This window comes from Strigops habroptila, chromosome 9 (genome assembly GCF_004027225.2).
Source record: "Strigops habroptila isolate Jane chromosome 9, bStrHab1.2.pri, whole genome shotgun sequence".
NCBI lineage: Eukaryota > Metazoa > Chordata > Aves > Psittaciformes > Psittacidae > Strigops > Strigops habroptila.
Window position 1 is genome coordinate 12,612,895 of NC_044285.2, and position 24,876 is coordinate 12,637,770.

The 24,876-nt window shown below is 38.1% G+C and overlaps 1 protein-coding gene across 4 annotated transcripts; it reads right to left on the bottom strand.

Annotated features, from left to right (window-relative positions):
- Positions 1 to 1,563: 1,563 nt before the first annotated feature.
- Positions 1,564 to 24,876, bottom strand: AP4E1 (adaptor related protein complex 4 subunit epsilon 1). 4 transcript variants are annotated; one of them, XM_030496717.1, is made up of 21 exons: positions 24,689 to 24,870; positions 24,210 to 24,281; positions 23,230 to 23,353; positions 21,317 to 21,390; positions 18,752 to 18,873; positions 17,749 to 17,908; positions 17,078 to 17,244; positions 16,365 to 16,438; positions 15,694 to 15,816; positions 15,495 to 15,604; positions 15,074 to 15,213; positions 13,574 to 13,686; positions 13,312 to 13,430; positions 12,299 to 12,601; positions 11,891 to 12,005; positions 9,662 to 9,797; positions 8,291 to 8,546; positions 6,923 to 7,498; positions 5,135 to 5,319; positions 4,153 to 4,310; positions 1,564 to 3,694 (listed from the first exon to the last, which is right to left on the bottom strand). In XM_030496717.1, exons 1-21 carry the CDS (start codon positions 24,848 to 24,850, stop codon positions 3,534 to 3,536), a joined length of 3,450 nt encoding a protein of 1,149 aa, XP_030352577.1. In that variant the 5' UTR covers positions 24,851 to 24,870; the 3' UTR covers positions 1,564 to 3,533. The 4 variants fall into 4 exon arrangements, 3 of the variants coding, with proteins under 3 accessions (XP_030352577.1, XP_030352579.1, XP_030352578.1); XM_030496719.1 differs by lacking the exon at positions 21,317 to 21,390 and having other exon boundaries at positions 24,689 to 24,876; XM_030496718.1 differs by lacking the exon at positions 15,694 to 15,816.

Consider the following 24,876-nt stretch of genomic DNA (forward strand, 5'->3'; position numbering starts at 1 on the left):
CTTAACTGGATGATTTAAGCACGTCTACTTCCATTTTCACGCCCCTCAATGCCAGAGACAATGCACAGCCTTATCCACACAGAAAAGATAATACAGCTTTTTATGCTGAAAAGCTACTAGTGGGACTTTGTAGCAGATAAGTACCTTCCCAATATTTAGAAACCATCAGGCAATGTCATTTATGACCTACTTGCAAGTACAGGAAAACTTCAAGATAGTGTCATGCATAACACAAATTTATTCTCCGGGCTCCTTAAAGGCTGGGATGGGATTGGGAATACCTAGCAGAAAGTAATTTAACAACAGGAGATTTGACCTATGTTTAGGCACATACTGCATCATACTGCCACATTTCACTTCCACCAATTTTTTCTTACCTAATTGCTAGAAATATCTGAAAATACTTGGAGTAAAGGGGGACAACCTGACAAAACACTTGAAATATGGATCCAATACAATCACTTACCTGTTGACTCCAAAACGTCTAGAACTCCAAGCTGCCCATGGCACAGAGCAGTAAACAGTGCAATCTCCTGGTACCCAGGGGTTTGGTCCAAAACTCTATTAACCTGCCAGTTCAGAAAGGTCAGTATATACTCTGACTGGTCTTTGGTTGCCTCTTGAAAGTGAACTTCTTTTTGTTAACCAGATTACATGCTCTCTTCCTTCTAGCCTATTTCTATGCACCTTATTTCCCTCTCCCTGAAAATCGGTTAAACCCTCAAGATGTAGTAAGTCACAAAGTAAATGGGAACACCACAAGACAATGAAGATAATTGCTCAAGATTTTCAATACAGAACTAGATGAAAGAATATTCCTTTGTGCAATTACTTATGCAGCTATATTTCATTTTAGAGACAAATGGATAATGGATCAGAGGGATTCCCAGCACTGAATTCTGAGGTTCTCAAGGGTCTAAACTCCCCACTTCAGCCAAAACTGCCATGCAGCATGCACTTATTACATACCAACAGCCATGCCATAAAAAACAGCCTCACAGTTTAGATGAAGACTGCAACCACCTTCAATTCAGCAATTACATCAAACTTCCCAAACTCCCAACTCCTTCTCAGTACTGTAGCAAATGGTGTGTTATGTTAGCATTGGACTTAAAAATAAATGCTATTGCTGTCAACTATGAATAACAAGAGACCCTGAAGTCTCCTGTGATGCTTAAAAACAAATCCTACAATCTGGCAGCATTATAAAAAGAGTAATGGGTAACATGAGCTGGCACACAGAATGCTGTTCAAAAGCTCTGAAGTGTACTCTGCTCTTATACCTCCAACGGACTGCAGGACATACCAAACGCCAATGGATTCAAGACTTCTGCAATGTTACATTCTTCATCGATGTTCAGATGCAAAGAGAAACAATTAAAATAGAACCTTGTTCTTAATATGCAGAACCACCGCTACGTGTAGTTGCAAAGAATATTTAACAAGTATCAAGCTAATTTTTTTAAATGAAACTGAATTTTATTAAACTACAAGAAACACAAAGATGGTGCTAAATTAAGAAAAACATTTGCTGGGCAATCTAAAAATAAAACCTGACAGAGGTACAATTCCCTGCAAACTCCTTTATGTGATGTCACAATACAGCTCTTTGAATCCGCATATTGATAGCTTAACATACACTATTCATGTGGTGAAAAAGGTTATAAAGAACGTTACATGAACAACAGAAGGCATTATTGTCTTTTGCTGTTCTTTTTAAACACCAGGATATTGAACATCTCATTGCTGAAATGGTTTAAATGCATAGGCCACAAACATACTTGCATAACACAAGTCTGATTTACCAGCAGAGAAATAGTTTGCTTGAAATTATTCCACTATAAATCAGTTTTCATTTATATAAACTGTCTTGAAGTGCAAAGTAAACATGAAAGTATGCAGAACATTAAGTATATTTACAGGTTCAGTGCACTTTAAATTCCTCAGTAAGAAATTACTGAAACAGCAATAAAAAAGGAACTTTGATTATACTTGTGATAACACAAGTGACTTGACTAAAAACAAACAAACAAAAAAACCCACCAAAACCCAAAACTATCAGCACATTTAACATTCTTATGATATTTTCATGAACATTTACCAAAACATTAGCAAAGTAATGGAACTTTTTTTTTTCCTTTCCAACCAGTGCTTATCAGAATAACACTAAAACATAACAAAGAAGTTCCTTGTTAAAATTAAACATAAAGAATTCTGCTGTAGAATCCATTTATACCACGTCTGAACTGTGTGTACAATCTTTGATGTTTTTAAATAATAAACATGAGCAGTCATAAATAATATTAAACAGTATTAAAGTTTTCATTTAGCATCTAAATAAATCAAGACTGCTGAATTTTCAAGACCATGAAGTTATTCCAGGAAGGAGATGATCTAGACAGACACATTTATCACATATGCTGCTCTAGTTTAGATCTCCTATGCTTTACCACAGTTCCTAGCCATGCACACACAACACAGCCACTTCTGAGCAAGTCAAAGGTTTGAAAAGCCATAATGAGGCTATAAATAATTAGAAGTAAAAAGAAAGAGTATTTCTTCCATGTGAATTTTCATGGACAGAGGTATCGGCCAGATTAAATTTACAGGATTGACTGGAGAGTCACAAACATGTCCACTAGCCAACTACCACCTAGCCAACACGTCCACAACCATCTATTCCCAGCTCAGATATCTCAGACTTGATCCACATTAAACTTAATCCTTAGACATACACAAATATTTAGTGACTGTCACAGGAAAGGGAATGTGACTGAAACATGAGGCAGGAAGAACTGCAGGCAGGAACTAACCTGAAGGGCCTTAGATCATCACCCAGGAGGTACTTCCATACAATTTCACATGCCTGCCTCCTATCAAAAACCTACTTAGATGTTACCACTTAATATCTAAGTACTACGTACTTAATATCATGATCTTAGATATCTAAGGTAAATATCTAAGATCATGAGAAGTGTGTTGCTCACTAAAATCTTTTAACTGTTTTCAAAACATGCATTTGTTGCTACATAAGTTACTTTGTACAACCACCAATATGGGTCTTGTTGGCAGCAGTGCTTAAAAATAGCTTTAGAAAAATTATCAAAATAAAATCAGATGATCCTCATAACTGATCAAGTCTGATCTCATAATGGAGATATGTTTTCTTTAAAATCATATTTAAGAGGTTGCTATGAGGAATAATTGTAGGCATCTATAAAAGCTGCATAATAAAAATAAATACTTTCAGTCATTTACAACAAAATTAAGAAATATACATTTCACTTAAACAGGTAACAATACTTTAATGGATTTCTTGTTCGTCACTGTACAGTCCTGAGCATGTTTTTGCAGGCGTAGTTTAGGTCATCAGTCTTCCCCCACGTCCACATGACATATGCCAGCTGGAAGAGAGCTTTTAATACTTCTGAGAAGCAGTATCTTAATTTAGCTTTGGTAATTATCTGTGCAACTGTATAAATCTTTGATTTGCTTTTCATATACCAAATAGATTAAGTCAGGCACTATTGTTATTAGGATTCCTCCATCACTTTTTGACACTGATAAAGCAAACCATCTGGAAGAGCAGAACAAGGCGATCTGAACCACAAAGCCAGCATCCCTGAGTGAGTTCGACAGTGCAGCAGACAGGGCACAGATGGAAGTAGCTGGCATGCCAGTATTCCCTCATTACCTTAAAACAAGAGACCACAGAAAAAAAGTAAGTAGTAATTAACAATAGCTATATTCTAGTTCACACAAAATGTATCCTTTTCTCAAACTCCATTTCCACTGTTCTTTGCTACTCTTAACCCTACTACTCTAACATGTCACCAAAAAATCATGCTTCCTGAATGCAATCCCAGCTTCAGATTTCTCATATAGCTTAATTCCCATTTTTTTTGTCCTGTCCAAAACCTTTCACAGTGCAACAGCATTCTCCCTCGTAAAATTTAGTGTCTGCTGTACAGTTGTACCTTTGCATTCACAGAGATCCCCGAGAAAGGCAAATAAAGTCCATACGACAACACTCCTGTGTTTACTATGCTCCTAAATATTCCTTGCCTTAAACTGTAAGATGCCTGCTTCATGCACTTCTTTTCTTGGGCAAATTACAGGTTGGAAGCAACCTTACAGTATACTTTCACTCACCTATAACATCAACTATGTGGAGCTTCAGCTTCTGCTGCAACGTATTCAGAGCTGCTGAAAGGGAACCTTGAGAAGATGACATTTTTATATTCTGTTTTACATCATTGGAAAGGGACAACCACAGCTTCCCAAAGTCTTCTGTAGTCATTTCCATTGGCCTAAAAATAAGTTTACAGCAAAATCATCTTAGAAAAGTAAGACATATTATTCAGAATATATTTAATATCCCAGAAAATAGTATCTGGAAGCAACTGACAATAGAGAAAGCAATAAGCAAATAAAGATTAGTTTACCCAAACCCCTCCTCTTCCCAGCTTAACACTTTTTAAAGTTTGCATCCTTTGCTTTAGATTTCCAAATTAAAATAAATAAATAAATACATTATTTTGTGTAAATGGAAGACCGAAGAGAATGGCCTTGAGATATCTGCCCATTGAATGAGACGAAACAAGTTCAGTGAGAGGCAGGAAAACAAGGTGGATTTCACTATAAAACAGAAGTCTACTGGAAGAACAATACTTGCTTTTTCTACTCCTAAAATAAATGCAGTGTTCAAAAATGGAATTAATGAGCTTTCTTTTTCCCCTGTAAAAGTTGTCAGCCTTTTCATATAACATATGGGTCTCTGTATTCAAAATCACTTATTTCAGTTTGACATGTTCATATTATGACATAGTTAAAACAGCATGCCCTTCTGCTCACTCAGTTCTGTTAGCCTCCTCAAAAACACATTCTGTATTTCAAGACTATTCTAACCTGCAGCTACTGTCAATATTCTCACTGGATTTGTACTTCTTCCTGGAACTTTGTCCCTTTTTTGTTAAGTTTAGAAATAACCATTTACTATCTTTAACAGTCATCTCCATTAGATTAAAATTAGCTCCTCAAGATGAAGCCTATCTTCATAATACCCAAACATCCTGTCCTTGTCTAATACATTTGAGTACACACATTTTTAAAAACTACAGGTAATTTTATTTACCTGATGAAGTCCATCAAAGATAAAGTTATTGAAAAGTCAAGGTGCATTTCCATCTCTGACTGGTAATTAACAGAGCCAGAAAGAAATCCCTGGCTACAGATTTTGCCCATCCACACGCATTTCTGGCAACGTTCCACACTTTTAGCTTCAATTACAGGAAACTGATGGCTGGGACTCTCCAAAATCTACATAATTTTTTAAAAGAATATAGAATATAAGTCTTGCTGTCAAGTTGTGAACGTGGCTAAGATATAGCTATAACATTGTGTAAGTGCTTTTTATTTCAATTAATTTTTCTCAGACTATTTGGCAAGCGAACAGAGCTACCATTTCTCAGTACTCATTGAGGATAAATCAATCATTAACATGTACAAAAGTTCTATGAGAATTAAAACACTGGAGAAACCAATCTCTTTCTGCCAGTTGGCTTCCCCTCTGCCCCCTGAATGATTGCTCAAGAAAGACCAAGAACTGATGACCAAGAATCTGATTTCCATAGTTCAGTCCCTAAATAAACTAATATACAACATTACAACATACAGGCTTTACAGGTTGCACAGGGAGGTTGTGGAGTCTCCCTCTCTGGAGACATTCAAAACCTGCCTGGACGCATTCCTGTGTAACCTACTCTAGGTGGCCCTGCCTTGTCTGGGAGGTTGGACCAGATGATCTCCAGAGGTCCCTTCCAACCGTAACAATTCTGTGACACCCCAAGCTATATGCTAAAAGCAAGAAGCTGAGAAATCATCCCTAATAACAAGGATAATTTCAAGATGACTCAGCATTCCCTAGCCTCTCCAAACAAACTAGTAACACAGATTCTGTTAGAGTGATCTCTGTGGAATTTTAAGTGAATTACAAGCAAAATCTAGACATGAGATGCCCACTTTCTATCAATGCCATGACAGGTTTGATTCAAGCCAGAAACAGGAATGAAGAAGACTTCATAACCAATTCCTTGCTCCTTGGCTAGTCAATTCCTCAGTTAAGTCAATTCTAGAAGAAACATTCTGCTTAATTCTCTTTATCCACTTACTGTAACTGTATCTACCATTTGTAATTCTGTGCTTCTTTCAGCAAAATCCATGGATAGTCACACTGATGGGCAATTACTAAATAGCTTTCCAATTATTTAAGTGAAGTTTCAATCAAGACTATTACATGCTTTTACCAACCAGTTAAATCGCAGATGTAGCCAGTGTCAAATAATAAACTTACCAACTCCTCTCCGCTATCAGCTGAATGCATGTGAACAAGAATGTAATATGACTGATGTCTCTCAAAAAGCAAGCAAACAAAACTTGAAGCAAGCTTACATAAATTTTATGCGAAGGAAGAAACTGCATCATGTCTGCCTATCATGGATACAAATGAATGCACAAGCCTAACAGTCACACCCAGACAAAGTTACATACTGATTCCTTTGGCAAGTCCAGTCATACCATTCTGAGTATGACTGGTTAGGTTTGCATTCAGTCTTAAAAACCAGGAAGAAGCTGAATTCAGACCTGGAAAATCATACATATTTGTTATATGGAGGCAAGCTGTATTAAGGTGAATTAAAAAAGTGAGATGCTAACTTTTATACCAAATGGCACTAAGTGTAGTATTGAGATTTCTTTCACTACCCTTTAGGATGTGTGTAATAGCCATACCACAGGTTTTATGGATATACACTGGGAAAAAGGCATGGTTATTACATTAAACCAAATACTGCACACTTAAACACAAGCAAAAAGCAAGAAGCTCCAAGTGAATATGAAACATAATGGAAACAAAGGTTCTTACCTGAAAATGTTCCGCTTCTTCAAACACTAAGTTCACAGCATTAAGTACAGCAGTGGTTTTATTTGAAACAAAAACAGTGAGCAACAGAGAGTCATCTGTCCACACCTTACATAAATACAGAGCTAAGGCATCGCTCTGACAAAGTTCCACTACTTCAGAGTGAGTGAGCTCTTCTAGCTCTTCTGGTAAGGAAGGGACTAGTGGTGTTTTACTGGCACTTTCACATTGAGCACTTGGAGAAGGCTGAAAAATTTCAATATTACTATCAGCAAACAAAGATGACTGTGACAGCCTATTATCTGAAAGTCTCTCATCCAGCCCAGACTTCTTGAAGGACTGAGGCATTTCAAATGCTAAATTATCTTCTACAATATCTGAAGAACACAGGGAGGCTTTCCTTAACCTTGTGTGCAAACTTCCCTCAGAGTCTTCCACATTAATAGGTACTGTATCAAGTAAGGGACCAAAATCTGAAACAGTACTATTTTGGAAGTCTGACACCTCCTCACTGTGTTGAATTTCATTTATCTTCGATTTTCTTTTGAACTTTTGAGTAGCTGTGTCTGCTTTGCCCATCTGGAAAGGAGAGAGATTAAAAAACAAGAAAAGGGTGGGCAAGTTTCTAGCAATCAGCTGTGTTACTGCTAACAGCATGAAACAGAGTGAGCAAGGACAAATAATGACTAAGGAATCAATTCAGATGACAAATACAAACAGATTCCAAACATTTTAATGGATCCAGTAATGGGCTTTTGTCATATTTCTTACAGGGTATTGGATTAGCCTGTAATGCCAGACTGAATCTAAGTTTTCCAAGAGGTAAACTAAAAGCTTCTATTAAAAAGCAAGCACGGGTAATTTCCTGCTTAAACCAGTGATAAAAGCTAAGATTTGAGCTGGCTAATATGATAATGACAGTCTTAAACAGATTACCTAATGGTGAATTTTTTAATGTTCTGTGTATTACCATACATAAATAAAAAATGGTCTTGACATAGGGCATCAAACTCTAGCCTTACTGACAAATAAATGCCAAAAAAGCTCTGCAATGTTGGGTCAAGGAATATTTGTTAGGGAAAACCAAAACTAATGCTTGAAGCACAACTTGTTAACAGGCAAGTTCTAGTCACTGAATCAGATCTGATCCAGAGGTTGCTTGTCAAGCAATATCCAACCCATTTTGGGTTCATAACAGATTAATCAGATTACAAAAGTAATTTTCAATAGTTTTTCCAATGACTTAGAGGGTTTTTTTGCCTCCTTTTACCAAAATACTAATTTGATCTCCATTTGCATATCAATATCTGTAATTGTAAATAAGGCAATATCTAAACCTTAAACTGGGAAAGTCTCAAAGGAGCCACTTACCAGACTGACACCAGCATTTGATCCTAGGCCAATAAACAAAGTTGATGCTAACTGCTGCTTCTCTTTGTCTTCTTCGGAGATGCTGGCAACTTGATCAGACCGCAATGCAGGAGGGTCACCCACCTGTCCTGCTGACAAGCTGCCACAAGAAACAGTTTGTGGCTCTTTTTCTTTTCCTTCTTTGTTTTCTTTCTTTGGAAGATAGCCTTCTTTACCCCATAGCTTGCGTACTCCCTCAAGTTTCAGAGTACTTGTCCTAAAAAGGTGAACAAAAAGCAGGATCCACCACATGAACATCACATTCATAAAAACATACCAACACTCTACTTCAAACATTATTCACAACTTTGATACTTTGATAAACACAGTGAGTAGTGGAATATATATTTCTGCATGTTCATGAAGTTCTACGTTATTAATGTCCTTCATTACCTTCAGAACACCCCACAAATGCAAACTTGGACTAGGCTACATAATCCTAAGTATAGACCAATACTAAGTCTGCATTAGATCCCTGCAGCCAGTAGTAGACTGTGTTTGCCAACTCCAGAGTTTCAGATTACATTTATTATGTATTTGAATAATTTTTTAGAACTGAATACACACAACATGGTCTGTGAATTTCTAAGTGTATTTAAATAGTTCTGCTGCTGATTCCTTAAAAATCATTTAAGTTAATGTAAGAGACTGAAAATTAGGAGAAACCTAGAAAGTATTTTTATTTCTTATGAAAAGTGTTCATGTTGTCAGACACTCTGAATTCTAGCATAAGTTAGTTCAACAGACACAGGCTAAATATTGTAAGTCCTACACCTAAAACCCTCACTCAAATGTTCTTACACAAACTGATTAAACAATCTGAAACAGCTTCCAAGATCTCCTGCACACCAATTTACCACAAAAATAAAGTTATTAATTTGTATGAAACTATGGATACGGAATTTATTTGTAGTGTTCTAAAACTTAAAGAGTATCTTACACTGCAAGTCTTAGCCTCACTGTTATCTGAAAGAGTTTCCTTACAAGGCCCATTATTGTAAGCCCATAAAAAGTAAGCAGTAAGCATAGCCTGTAAGAAAAATAAAGAAGCCAGAGAAAAAATACTTAATTATGTCATCATCAGGTAATCCTGTCCCAGTTTTACTCCACTAACTATCAGTTAATTTGGAGTTTGTCAAGACGGTGGAAAAACAGCCTAACCATATTAGCTCTTTTTCTGGTTATTTCCAAGACGACGCCAACTGAATTTCTTCTTACAGGTTCCCAAGTTCAACTATTCTTTTTAGTTCCATGTAATGAAGAAGCAAAGACACATGATACTGACAAGAATAGAACTTAAATGTACTTCATTTCAAACACAAATTAACTTACTCTTTATGCCCTGTCTCAGCACTATTCACAGATGTATCAGAACCAAAAGATAAACCAGTGGGGGACTGTCTGCCGGTGATGCCAGATGAGGACACACTCGAAGCAAATGACAATCTGTAAGGTTCAAAATTCAGAGCTGCAAGACAGACAGAATCTCAAAATTACAAGAGGCATAAAAAGGTAAGAAAGAAATCTATTTTCTGAAAATAGATACAATGTACAACTGCACTTCTCAGGCTTCCCATTCAGGATCCTCTATCCTCACACAAAACAGACATTTCTGCTCTCAGGTAAGTTTTTCAGACAGGGAGAGAATTTCTCTAAAATGTATTAATTTGATATTTGATTTTAAATACTGAAATTAGACACAGCGACTTTACAGCATATCACTAAAACATCTGCCAGTGTTTATAGTATTTGTAGACAGAAGTACTGTATTGGATCTAAATAAATGAGCTTTTCCATTTCTTCACGAGCCTAAATAACCTTTTGAGTCCACAGCATTATGTCCATATATCACTGTCTGCTTTGCAAACATACTTGACACCTTGGGTGATAAATCGTTTTCACTAAGACTTGCAAATCAGGATTCAGAACCAGCCAACTTTGTTATGCTTTATGAATCGAACTGTAGTTTGAATAGTTTCTAAAAATGGTTTTGGACTAGAACATGAACAATCATTGTTACATACAAAACAGAGCACAGACTCTCCTTTGCAGCCCTGGAGCTATCAAGGGGTACAGTCCCTTTCCCTCATCTCCACCCCAGCCTTACACTTTCTTATTCCCAGCAAAGTGAAGCAGCAGGGCAAAGCTGTTGGGCATCTGGGATGAGAGAAGTCTCCTAATAAAGGAGGAGGCAGTGCTAAGGAAGTGTCCTGTCCCATAAAGAAGCAAGAAGGAACAAAGACCCAAAGGGCTTTGTGATAAATAGTATCCACATAAAGGTATTCAAACTCTACCAACCCATAAATTTAGTTATCTATAAACAAAAAATTGCAAAAACTCAGTAGACTCCCCTTCTAGAATACTTATGAATATTCCACCTCACCTATATCTAACCTCCTAAAATATTTATGAGCTAGTGGAAGATGCTAATCAGTACTTATGATTACCGAGAAAAAACAGCAATTCACGACCGGGTTCCTACAATGGCTTCCCTGCAAAATTGTAACACTGCAAACACCAGCGTGCTAAACGGATGTTCTTCAGCAGTAAAGACCGCTAATTTCACTCTCAGCACCTCAGTATGAAGCACTGTTACAGGCTCAATCTGACATACAACAGCTTATATTCCTCACTGGGTTTATGTGCATGCAAAATCAGTGTAGAATATTCAGGTTGAACATATCTGACCTTGTTCAACATTTCTCCGCCACAATTTTGCATTTTCTAGTAGGCTTAAAGTGGAGGTGGTAGACGTAATACTTTCAATTTATAATTATCTCAGAAAAGTGTTAAGTTCTGCCAAGCTACAGATGCAAGCAAATGGACAGTATTATTTATTGTATGCATTAACCTGCACAGTCAAAATAATCTTTTAGAAATAACAACTTAATTGTAGATAATGCAGTGTACAAGACTCATTTTTCTAATTCCTCAACAGTAAAGCTGAGAAATGTTTTAGAAAAGCCTTCCAACCTCAAAGTGAATTATTCAGAAGTGTCTAAGAGAAATCCTTATGTGACGGGTTACGATGAAGTAAATGAGTATTTCTATGGGGGGGGGGGGGGGGGGGAAGGTCAAAATAAAAATAAGCAATATAGTTAAAGTTTTGAGGTATTTTTAAATAAATAAAAGCACATACTGCTGTCTTATCTGTACCTACACTAGGTAAAGAAATGCAAGATTTATGCCATGAAATAAATTCCAATGGTTAATATTGCAAACTATTATTCCACAGTCAAGACTAAGTGCTCAGTACAGTAAAGTTAGGAACCCTTTGCTTTCACTTTAATAATCCCCATAAATTTCAAATCCCGTAGATTGTAGTAAAACATTCTCATCTGCAGAACAGCAACCCATGATAAATGAATAGATGCCTACACCAGACAGACAAATGTGGAACTAAAGTAACTTGCACTTAGCTAAATCTACAGACAAGAGATGGATTAAGATTAAAGTAACATTACTTTACGAAATAGTATTAATTATACACTTAGGATTGTTTGTTAACACTTATCAGATAATTTATCAGCTATTTAATAACTGCAGTAGGCTAACACTCACCTTTTTCTTGAGAAAGTTTCTCCTCTTGTCTCTGGTGATGAGGCTTATATGGTGCTGCACCACGACCAAGTCCTTCAGCGACAAACCCATCCAGAAAAGATAAGGAAGCATCTACCTACACAGAATTAAGAAAAGTGAGACATCAGGAGATAAACCAACATATGAAATCATAATTTTGTCAAAAGCTACTCCAGCTTACTAACTAAACACCATGGTTCTTTACCTTTCAGTAGAGAACATTATGCTTGAAAAAAAATGTTTCTGAAAACTCACTGTAAGCAGACTAAAGACTGGCACCACTCAGAACTGCCAAACATCATTCATTTTGAAAACACTTCTTTACCAAAATATCCAACATCCCAAACTACAAAGAGGTTCATGAAGAATCACACATTGCAGCTGTCTTACCACCATGTCACTGCAGCTAGCGTCAAATGGAAGCAAGTTTTTCATCAGTGCTTTGTCCTCACACAGATTCTTCAATTCAAAGGCATATTGTCTCATGCAGGTATCTAGGGAGTTGCTGAATTCTTGGATTAGTTCATCAACTGCTTTTGAACTGGAGGTACGTGATGCTATCTTGGTGACTGCAGCCATTATCCACACTTTAGTTTCAGAAGTAACAAAAGTCTTCTTCAGCAGGCTGTGTAGCTTTGTCAAAATAACTTCTGGATCAACATCTGTAACAAGGCTAGAATATTCCCCCAACACCTATTGACAAAGAACAGACAAAACAGGCATTTAGTCACACAGAGCAGTGCTTTCAGTTTCGAAATTAGAATGTAGTACTAAATACCAACACAATAAAATCCACCTCACATTCAAAAAACTACTATTTAAACATGTTCCAAATTTCTTTATGATTTTGTGGCTTAAATGTCAAAGGCTTGAAATTCTCTGTGTATTTACCTCAGCAGACTCCAACTTTTAGTTTCTTAAAAATCAAATAGCTGTACTGAAAAGAAAGCTAAAAATCGCAATTAGGCCATGACAAAACATGATCCGCTCATACTGCAGCCTCGTCCTTGGGTGGAAGCTGATGCTCACCCATGTACCAGACAACTCTAGTATCATGCTTGGCCAGTCACCTGCAAGGCTAAAAATCCATTTCACAACCACATCTGGTCTAATTCTGATGAAGGCAGAAAGGCTCTCAGCATGCAGTCAGATTCATATGGCTGCTAAGCCATTCCAACAGTCACCTGCCTTAAAGGGAGAAAGTCAGATTTTTCCACAAACTACAACTCGGGCACCAGAAGAGGTCACTAGAAATAGATTTTGGCATATTATCTTGACTTCAAGTGAAAACAGAATATTCATGACTAAAAAGAAAACAGTTTAAAATATCTACTTAAAACATCACCACCTTTGACAGTTTTCTCATGTCTGTGTATTCAATTTTGACCATGTGTCTGCCATACCCAACTCATAACTTGAAGGAATTTCTGTGGATACAGTGCATCTTCCTCTTCTAGTAATGCTAAGTAAGACTTTACTGCATACATCCGTAGCTTATCATCTTCTTTTCCATCATCAAATCCTAGATAGAAAACAATACACACTTTGCCTAAAATGCAAATAACACATCCCATCAAATATTTCCACGTTCATTTTAAGAAAAAAAACAAGCCAGATGATTAAGGAACACATCTTATTTTTCAGGGCATTCATGGAATTGCTCACCTTCAGCCAATAGCCTCAGAAAGTTGTTTGGGATATCAGTATGCACAAGATCACCTCCAACTGAAAACACTGCATTCATTGTTTGGATGAACCACTCATTGTTAGGGGCATATGTGTCCAGATGTTAAGGAATTAAGTGCTAAGGCATAACTTTTTCTTTCTTTGTTTAGTGTGTTTCCCAAGGAAACAGATTTTCAACAATTAAGCTACCCATCTTGCTCCCCCCAATAAATTGGAGGCCTGATGATCAAATATCAGCTCAATCTAACTGAAGATGAATTATTCCTGTATCTTTTATAAAGTGTTTCCTGTAAACTTCATGAAAACTGGCAGTAGGTAGAGAAGTCTTAAGTTACTGCCCTGTTGAAAAAGCCTGCATGTGAAACTAACAGTTATCCATTATGTGCTATTTGCTGGCTTGTCAATCAATACATCTTAAGTTGTGCATTAATAAATGCTAGAGTGAAAAATGAGTTTAAGCAGAACTCACGCAGTAGGAACAGAAAAGGATTAGCTCTGGAAACCTATCCTACTGCATTTTAAGTTCAGACTTGTTCTGTGCCAGCTTTCCAGCATAATCTTTTGAGTTCCTTTATCCAGTATCACTTGATCAAGACAGGCAAGCTGTTCTTTCCATCAGTGTTTTGCTGCTGATCTACTGAAAAACAATAAACATTTTTACGTACTCCACAGAAAGCAGCACTGCTTTTTATATATATATTTAAAATTTGATCAGCCTTTGCTAACTTTGGACATTAGCGTCTGCCTTCCCTCAAATAAAGCCTGAAAATGCACACTTACTGAATGGAAATTTTCAACAGTACAGAAACATGCGTAATATTTTTGTATACTGCATGACAACACAGCTTTTTTTGTACATTACTCTCTGCCAAGCAGTGTACAAACAGAATGGTAAGGTAGCTCTCCGGTATAAAGAGCTTACAACTCAAATTATCAGACAAGAACACATACAGAAAATAAGGCAATGGCAAGTCTAACTGCAATGTCCACCACATACCAAATCCCTAATCATCACTTCCATCTTTTTGGCATAGTTAAAGAATCTTTTTATTTCTCTAAAAGTGTATTATTCTTAAAAATCTATACACCAACAAAGAGTTCTGATAATAACATAATTACAGAACACTTAATGTAGCACTGAAGCATCCTCTCCATGCAGCGGTGTAAGACTTCAAAGCTTTAATTTAAAAGCACAAGATTTGCACGCTAAACGCCACAGCCAAAATGAAATATTTTAAGTGCTATTACTTTCTCAGTGAAATATAAGAAATACTGTAGTCATTTTTGTATGCATTTTTTTTTGTGTCTTTTTTTTTTTTTGCATTTGAAAGAAAAGCATAGCTGTAACACTTCCTGCTTCAAAAGATTATGAAAGATGCTTTGAAAGGTACAAATGCTACATTTGCTTGAGCTCTGACTCCAAAGTTTCAGAAAAACAAAAGGATATTTCTCAGCTACTTCAGAAAAATAAAAGGATATTTCTCAGCTAGTTCTGCTATTTTGCCAACTAAGTTGATGATAGCATACTCTTCTTTGGTTTCTTTTAAGTAGTCAAGCATCTTCTGAACTATGACAATTACATTTTGTCCATTTGTAATTCTGTAGAGAAGCTCCAGAGTCTGAAAGAGAAAGCAAAAAATATATTTAATTGGCTCTGATGACAAAAAAGGAAGCAGGCAAACAGAAACACTGTAGTATGATGCCAAATTGAGCAACCGTCTTTATTTGGCAAGTCCTAAATGAAATACACTGCTTATCTACACAGCTTGTCACATTAATATTGTTTGTAACTGCTCTCACAATAGCTGAGACATAACATGCTTTTTACACTACTCATTTTAGAAAACTTATCACCCATCTTAAAAATTAACTTAATTTTGATGTTTAAAAATTCACTGACCTCCCTTTTAACAATGGGATCTGGATGGTCCAGACATTCAATTATTGTCATTTGGTGCTGAAGTGCCAGATTAGGATCCTGCTGGATAACATAGGTCAGAGCCTTTAAACCTAGAATACAAGTGATTGGAAGTGATATAAGAGAATATATGCTACCATGACCAAATTAAAAACATCTTAATGAAATCAGGTATCCTTACCTAAGTATTTCAAATTAATTTTGGGTGACAAAACAAATTTTCCAATGCACTTGGCAGCCTTTTCAAGTAGTTCAGAATTGGGATAAATAGTATAAATTGTTTGGACACATTCAGATAAGATAGCTGCAGGGGGGGAAAGACACATAATTAATGTGTATTAAATACTTCTATAATGCAAAACTTTTGAACAAGCAAACTCATTGGTTGTATCAAGGACTTGCAGTGCTGTCCCACCCCCAATGAATTTAACTGCAGAGTACCTACTGACGTAAGTAAAAATAGGATGAAAGACTATCTCCTTTAGCATATACGTATTTCTTATTAGCTTTTGCCACTATGAAGAAAAATTTGTCTTTAAAGTTCTTCCAACCTCAAAATCTCCTATAATTGCTCAAGGGACTGGGACAGTCTGTAGAAAGCCAACAGGCAACTATAAAGGATTTGAGACAAAACACTTTTCAATAATGCATGAATAATACTCCAATGATCAAAAGCTGCACTGTACAGCAATATATCACTTGTTTCACAATTTACTAGTTGGGCACTTAAGAATTCAGTTGTTTATTAAGAATATAATCGTATTTTCAAATTGTAAGTATTTCAGCATGATCAACGACTCACATTTTCAATCTTCCCAAATACCAATAATTACATAAAAGAACCTCACCCACCGTATGTAATATTATGATTTATCTCTGCTCTTCTTAAAGATTCATCTAGGACATCATACATCAATTCACTCATCCTGTTTAACAAGAAAAAAGAAACTATTTGCAGCACTAACAAGCATGTAGTCTTATTTTGCCAAACAGCTCAAACACTAGTACTGAAATCTGTAACACAAATTATTCATATCCCCAGATTTGCTTTAACATGGAAGAGCTCCATAAGATGTTTCTAAATGGCATCTAACAAGATGTTTGCAGCTTTCAAAAGAAATATTTACTATATCACAAGAATAAAAACACTTCCCTCACTGCTTGTATAAAAATAAAATATCAAGAGGAAAAGGATCACAGACAACTACGTTCTCACAAAGCAACACCACTTTTTAAAGTACCTTTACTCTGGATTTTCACACAGTTGTTTGGTAACCCAGTAACAGAAATCCCAGCAAAAAATGTATTTCAAGCATATCCCACAATAACCAATTGTTTATTCAATCCAGAAGTGAAGAAACTAATATTGCAGTTTAAAAAGTATCTCCTTACTGTATTGGTTAATAACAAATGTATAAGTTGTCAAACAGTGAAATTCTCTTATAAAAAAACCAAACAACAAAACAAGCAACAAACCAAAAAACAACAAGCTGTCTATGAGATATAGGTCATGACTGTACTCTTTGTACCTTCAAAATAGTAATTACAGAGAAAGATCTTGTTACCTTGGATCATCTCTTCCTAATAGCCTCAATATTCTTAAAAGCTGAATTTGTAACCATGGTGCTGGCACACTGTGATAGTTGAAGTCAATAGGGAGCTTTCCTCCCACTACCTGCTTCAGAATGGTTACAAAACTCCCAGTCAAGTCCTTGTACCCAGATGAGTTTTCCTATGTAATGAAAAAGAAACATACAAATACTTTGAAGCCACACCTCAAAAGTAAAAATAATCCACAACTTGAGTAAAATACCTACACCGATGGTTTCATCTCTTTAAATCAAACCTCTATTCTCATCCCCCAACACCTGTAAGCTCTTCACTTTAAACCAATGCTATTTTCACACACATTTGCAATGGGCGTGAAATGTAACTTGAAGGCAACAGCAAATAAAAAAAAATTCACAAGCAAATTTCAGCAACCCCTTTAAAACACAGTAGAAGTTAGATCCTCTAGCTAAGGATGCCAATGACGCTGAACATCCAGATCATGCAAAGCTAAATGCAGAGCTAGCACAGACATAACACATATCCAGGATCACATAAATCAACTTTTCTAACAATTACAAACTTTTTCTGCAAAACTTCCGTGCAGTAAACTGTGTATTGAAAATTATATATATATTTATACATAAATAGCTCCTAAGTTCAGTTGTGCTTCTAATTCTTTACCTACCTTAATCATTTGAAGGTAAATATGCAAAGAAGCAGCCATGACTCCAGCATCCCTGTCACATAAGGCTTTCCGGAACTTATCATGAATATGCTGCACTTGGTTAGGAGCAATGAGATAGAATTTATATAAAGCTTGAACAGCTTTTCTTCGGATAATTTCCCTGAAGATAAATGAGATTTACATAAAACAAAATGAAGCTGCTTGTGCATTTGAAGTACTTGACTTAAAAAAAACAGCTTGCACTTGTTATTTCTATAGCAGTGTGAAATTACGTGTTCAGCCATCAGAACACCGTAACTCGGAGAGAAGCAAGAACACATGTTTGCTAACAAATGACGTTGCAAATAATATCTAAGTGAGGAAGTGACAAAGCAAAATTAGAAGAATAATAGGCCTTGATGCAGACTGACAAATCAAAAGAATAGCCAACAAATAAGCAATGAAATTGGCCACTGCTAATCTGTTGTGGTCGCATGTGCAGCTCCAAATAAAATACCTGTCTAGAAGCTACCGAGTCAGCTCATTTTGCAGTTCCCTTTATAATCAACACGAAACTTACAATGTTATCCTCTGTGCATGGGATATTATGAATTAAAAATCAATCAACTCAAAGGTATTGATATCTGCAGATACTTTTATCAACAAAGTTTCTATAAAGAGCTTCATTAAAAGAAGTATCAGTGAAGTACTTCAAGGATCCCAGTCTGTTTCTCCACTCAGTCTATAAACACTTGCTCATCCACATACTTCCAGCAGATAAATTCAATTACATTTACCTATTAAAACTGGTTATGAAAAAAACTAATACCTGTCCAATACTCAGTCAAGACTGCAAATAAATGAGACAAGAATCCAAGAAAAAAAACCTACAAGAGGAACAATTTCTGAAGGTAATGATTAGAAAAAACAACTCAGAAAAACACATCATTTTACTAAGACTACCTACAGAATTGAGTCACTCAACTGTACAAGATCACTTGAATTTCTGTAAATGAGTACATACTTTGAATGCTGGAGCTTGTCTTCTATTAGGGGAAGAACTGCTGGAATCATCTCCCGTGGGAAGATCTGGCTGACAACGGTTAATGCCATGCAGACCTCTACTAGATTAGTGCTCTGTAAGTCCTGTTACAATCAGTGAAATAAGAGAGTAAGACAGAAGATGACGCCTCTGAAACATTATTAGGTAACAGATTTTCAGTCACTCCAAAGCATATTTCCATTTTCTATCAAAATTATCAAAAAAACCTCAAAGAAACAGGCAATCGCTGTCAGCTAAAAGCAGAAGTCTATATTGAAATATGTGTGCATGGCTCCTCCTGGAGTTGAGAATGTATATAATTGGTACATTTTTAAAAGGGTATTTTATGGTGTAACATTTGAAACATTTTAAAAAACATTTTAAAACATGCCTTCAACAGCAGGAATGCCAAGATTAAATTAAAAATCCAGGAAAAGCCATTTAAAATTTTCATTGCTAACCAAAGCAGCAGCAACTTTAAGAGAGCAAGACAGAACTAATGGGTACATAGTTTAGATGTGTGACAAGAAGGGAAGAATTGGTCCAAGTTTAGTTTATAGAATCATAGAATCATTTAGGTGGAAAAGACCTTTAAGATCAGCAAGTCCACCACTAAACTACGTCCCTATGTGCCACATCTACATATCTTTTAAATACCTTCAGGGACAGTGACTCCACCACTTCCCTGGACAGCCTGTTCCAATGCTTGACAAATCTTTCCATGAAGTTTTTCCTGATATCCAATCTAAACCTCTCCTGGAATGACCTGAAGCCATTTCCTGTTGTCCTATCACTTCTTACCTGGGAGAAGAGGCCAACACCCACCTCGCTACAACCTCCTTTCAGGTAGTTGTAGAGAGACAAGGTTCCCCAAGCCTCCTTCTCTCCAAGCTGAACAACCCCCCCTAGCTCCCTCAGCCACTCCTCATACGACTTGTGCTCAAGACCCTTCACCAGCTTCGTTGCTCTTTGGACTTGCTGCAGCACCACAATGTCTGTCTTACAGTGAGAGACCCAGAAATGAACACAGGATTCAAGGTGTGGCCACGCCAGTGCTGAGTACATGGAAACAATCACAGCCCTGGCCCTGCTGGCTGCACTATGTCTGATACAGGCCAGGATGCTGTTGGCCTTCTTGGCCACCTGGGCACACTGACAGTTCATATACAGCCAGTTGCTGACCAACACCTCTAGGTCCTTTTCTGCCAGGCAGCTTTCCAGTCACTCTTCTCAAGCCCATAGCATCGCACATGGCTGTAGTAACGTTAAGTGCAGGACCTGCTATGCGATAAGGCTAAGCCTCATACAGTTGGCTTCAGCCTATTAATCCAGCCTGTCTAGATTCCTCTGAGAGCTTTCTGACCCAGCTTGGTGTCATCTGTAAACTTACTGAGGGTGTACTCCACTTCCTCATCCAGATCATTGATAAAGACATTAAACAGAACTGGCCCCAGTACTGAGCCCTGGGGAACACCTGGTGTACCAGCCACCAACTGGATTTAACTCCATTCACCACCACCCTTTGGGCCCAGCCATCCAACCACGTTTTACACAGCAAAGAGTGCACCCATACAAGCCATGAGCAGCCAGTTTCTCCGGGGAATGCTGTGGGAAATGGTGTCAAGGGCTTTACTAAACTCCAGGTAGACAACATGCACAGCCTCTCCCTCCTTAACTAAGTGGGTCAGCTTGTCATAGAAGGAGATAAGGCTAGTCAAGCAGGACCTGCCTCTCATAAACCCATGCTGACTGGGCCTGATCACCTGGTTGTCCTGTACATGCCACATGACGGCACTCAAGATGATCTGCTCCATAACCTTCCTTCCCCAGCAGTGAGGCTGACAGGCCTGTAGTTCCCTGAATCCTCCTTCCAGCCCTTCTTGTAGATGGGCATCACATTTGCCCACTTCCAGTCAACTGGTACCTCCTCAGTTAGCCAGAACTGCTGATAAATGATTCACAGTGGCTGGTGAGCACTTCCAACAGCTCCCTCAGTACCCTTGAGTGGATCCCACCCAGCCCCATAGACTCATGTGTCTAAGTGGTGTAGCAGGTTGCTGACCATTTCCCCTTGGATTATGGGGGCTTCATTCTGCTTCCCACCCCTGTATTCCAGCTACCAAAGACTGGGGCAAAGAAGGCATGAAGTACCTCAGCCTTTTCCTCAGCCTTTGTCACTATGTTTTCCCTCTCACATACAATAAAGGATAGAGATTCTCCTTAAGCCCTCCTTTTGTTGCCAATATACTTACAGAAACATTTTTACTTTTACGGCAGTAGCCTGAATAAGCTCTACATGGGCTTTGGCCCTTCTAAGTTTTTCCCTGCATAACCTCATAACACCCTTGTAGTTCTGCTGATTAGCCTTCCCCTTCTTCCAAAGCTCATGAACTCTCCTTTTTTTCCTGAGTTGAAGCTAGGCTCCCTGTTCAGCCAGGTCAGTCTTCTTCCCTGCCAGCTTCTCTTTCAGCACATGCGGATGGCTGGCTCCTGTGCCTTTAAGATTTTAATTCTTTTTCTACCTCCAGACCTCCAGAAATACTGTACCTTCACAACTGTGTTCACAAGTAGAAGTAGCAGCTCATGATTTTCATGTAGAAATAAAGAAACTGCCAAGTAACCTATAAAAGAAAGTAGCCCCCATTACTACTTTCAGGCAATTAAGCAACTTCAAAATAGAAAACTTAAGGCTGCCTGTAATACAAGAAGCGTTAACTCAAACAATTACAAAAACCCAACAAAAAACCCCGCAGTTGGATGACAGTTACTCATGTTTTACATACCAAGACTTTATTTTATTTACAGGCAAACCAGCTATATGTAAGTTGCAGTAAAGCTCAACAGCTAAGGATTCATAAGCTCTGAGAAATAAGAGACATCACAATACTGTTACAACTAGGGAGCAGCTAAAAGCACCATGAGAAATCACTTCCTGGAAAAACCAGTATCGTCTCTGTAGTATTACTTCTAGACTCCACAAACAAGCACACTTGTTACATCTGTTTCTCTTTTTTCAAAAAAATAAAGCTCAATTTCAAATAAATTTTATATTCAACTTGCAATACAGAAGAGTAAATTCACCATCCCATGCCAAAAACTTCCTTGTTATTTCTTAACAAGGAGAAAACAATTCCAGAAGCCCAGAAACTAAACCTTTTTCTTCAAGATCTCTTTTTCTTTTAAACTAAGGGACTTAAATGACAATATCTGTGTTGCAGAAACAGATCTTAAAAAAGATCCGCCCTGGTTCATTCAAGGCTCAGGGACCAAAATGAACAACTTAGATACAAATAACTATTGTCTGGGCTACCAGATTGGTCTCTGCTGTGTCCAGTGAACATTAAGCCACCCACATTTAAAAAAAAAAAATTAAATATAAACCAATGCTGCTTCACCAAACCCTTCTCAAAAAAAGCCCTAGTATGGAAAGGTCTCAAACCAACTACTACCAAGACACACTGGTTCTTGACACTTAGAGGGGTCACAGAGTTTTCTTCAAATCAGCTTACCACCTGCCCTCCCAGGTTGGGTGAAGACAGAACTTCTTCATCCCTACCACAGCATCTGTGCACTGGCTTTCGTTACTCAGGGATAAAGCAACTTTAAACTTCTAAAGCATTCTCTCAGAAACTCCAATACATGAGCGGATGATCCAGATGAAATTCAAACAAAGGATATCAAACAAGCATGTCCCGCAAGACATTGCCTTCCTTCTGTGTATGCAGACATAGTATTGCTTGGAGTTAAACCATTTTCTCTGCAAACAAGAAGAAATGTCTTCACTAGGCAGCTGAATCAGGAACTGCAAAGAGATTCTCCAGACGAGACAGGCTGACAGCTACCTCAAACTACACATAGTGGAAACAAGTTAATCGCCACACTGGCAGGCAAGGAAATCCCAACAGCATGAAAGTTCAAAGAAAGCTGAACCAGCCTTTCAGATTTCCTCAGGAACTGCTGCAAGTAGGATTGCCCCATTTGCTTCATTTCCTACAACAGTTTCTAAATTAAAAAAAAAAAAAAAAACAAAAAAACAACAAAACCCAACAAATCCTACAAGCACCAAAACCAAAACTATTTGTCTGACCAATCTCTGATATCAGCATCCTTGTCTAGTCTTGTACTATAGTACTTGAAAAGAAACCAGATCCTGACAGAAACTCATTTTCAGCTTGATGTGTTTTTTAGCAAAATCTCAAGTTATTCTAGTGGTGCCACAATTCAAAACAATGAAAGAACAACTGATGATGTCAATAATCCCCCCTGCCTGCTGTTCTACAAGCAGGCACAAAGCACCTCACAAACCAGGGAGTTATTTTCCAAGAGTAGCGAGAGACTATGAAACAAGACCAAGAGAGTAGAGCAACATTTTTAGTTCTATTTTTACATGAATTACAAATTCTTAGAAACTTTAAAAACAGTTTGAGAATATTATGAAGCCTACAGCTCCATGCACATACCAACTCTTTTCTCCAAGAGATTTCCTTGTTGGGCGAGCTTGATTGCATGGATATATCCAAAGGAAGCCTCGTACCCCAGCATTTCACAATAGATGAGTCTCACCATACATTCTTTCATTAGTCTCTGTAATACCAAAAATAAATTACAGAGATTGTCGAGTCAGTCACATTTTATTCTCTTCTTCACTGCTGCAACAAAGTAGACGACTTTACCTGACAGAAACATACACTCATTCCACGTTTGCTAAAATCAGAGTACTTGTAATTTCTCCTTTGCTATAAACCTCTTCTGTGAATCAATATTAATTTCTGACTATAGCAGCAGAATTCCCCATGCTCCACCCTTAAATATGTTATTTTGATTAGCATGCATGTCATGAAAAAAATTATGACTAACAAAAAATACGAGTTAACTGAAGTGTTAGATGAGCACACTGCTAATGCAGATTGTTTTTTACCAATCACTACACTGACCTAGGATGGGTTTTCACTATGTAAGAGGTAAAACTTTATTTTTCCCTTCAAAAACTCTCACTTGTGGGACTGAGATATACATCAACTAACTCAAACTAGGGTATATCAATTCCTACAATTCAGACATGAGCAACAATGCATACAACAAAGCACCACCACTTCTACAACACAAATCAATGATAAAACCAATGTCAGCCTGCAAAGAACATTATTTAAGGGAAGCAGTTCATCACCTAGCTTTTTTGTCTGCATTATTTCAGAGACTACAGGATGACAAGCTCTGCACACTGTACTGTTACAGCTTATTCACATCAAAAAGAATCACAGTGTCCTCACTATTTTAACCATGCTGCAAAACCACAGACATCAATACCTTTAATGCTGATAATTAAGTATCTATAACGCAGGTAACCTGCGCACTCCACTTGGCAAAAAGAGTGAGAACACTGCTTTTCTCCACTTTTGGTCTGCTGCTACCACAGCCTGTAACCACTAACCACACTTACGAGTGTTGTGGTGGGGGCTGAAACTGCTACTTTCAAACTGGTAAGCTCCTGCTGGATTAATTTTTCTTCTTCCTAGAAAAAAATCAAAACTTATTTTACCTCGCATAACTTTTGGAGACAAAATATGAAACAAATGTCAAAGACATGTTAATTTCACAGTATTCCAGTGTCTTCTCAAAACCAGCGTACGCCTCAGCAGTAACACCGGGCTGCTTGCGGCACGCACCGAGACCAGCAGCACTTCTCAGCAGTACTTCTCGGCAGTACTGTGCTTGCACAGCAGGTAACACATAACGCGACAGCCCACGAACGCGCACCGCAGTGAGGTTTATCGCCGGGCTCCGGAGGATGAGCCCCAGGCAGGACCGACCCCGCGGTGGAGGGGAGACCGCCACCGCGCACCGCCACACGGGACCGCGCCGGCACCGCAGGGAGACCGGGAGGTGGGAAGGGAGAGGAGCGAGGCCCGCAGCCCGTACATGCTTGGAGGTGAGCGCCGTGATGCTCCGGATGAGGCTCCCGAGCCGGGAGGTGGCCGAAGCCCTGCCGGGGCCGCCGGCGCCCCCCGGCCCGGCGCCCGGGTCGTGCTGCCCCAGCAGCCCGGGCAGCACGCTCAGCGTCCGCTCCACCACGTCGCTCATGGCGGGCCCCGCCGTTCCCCGCCGCC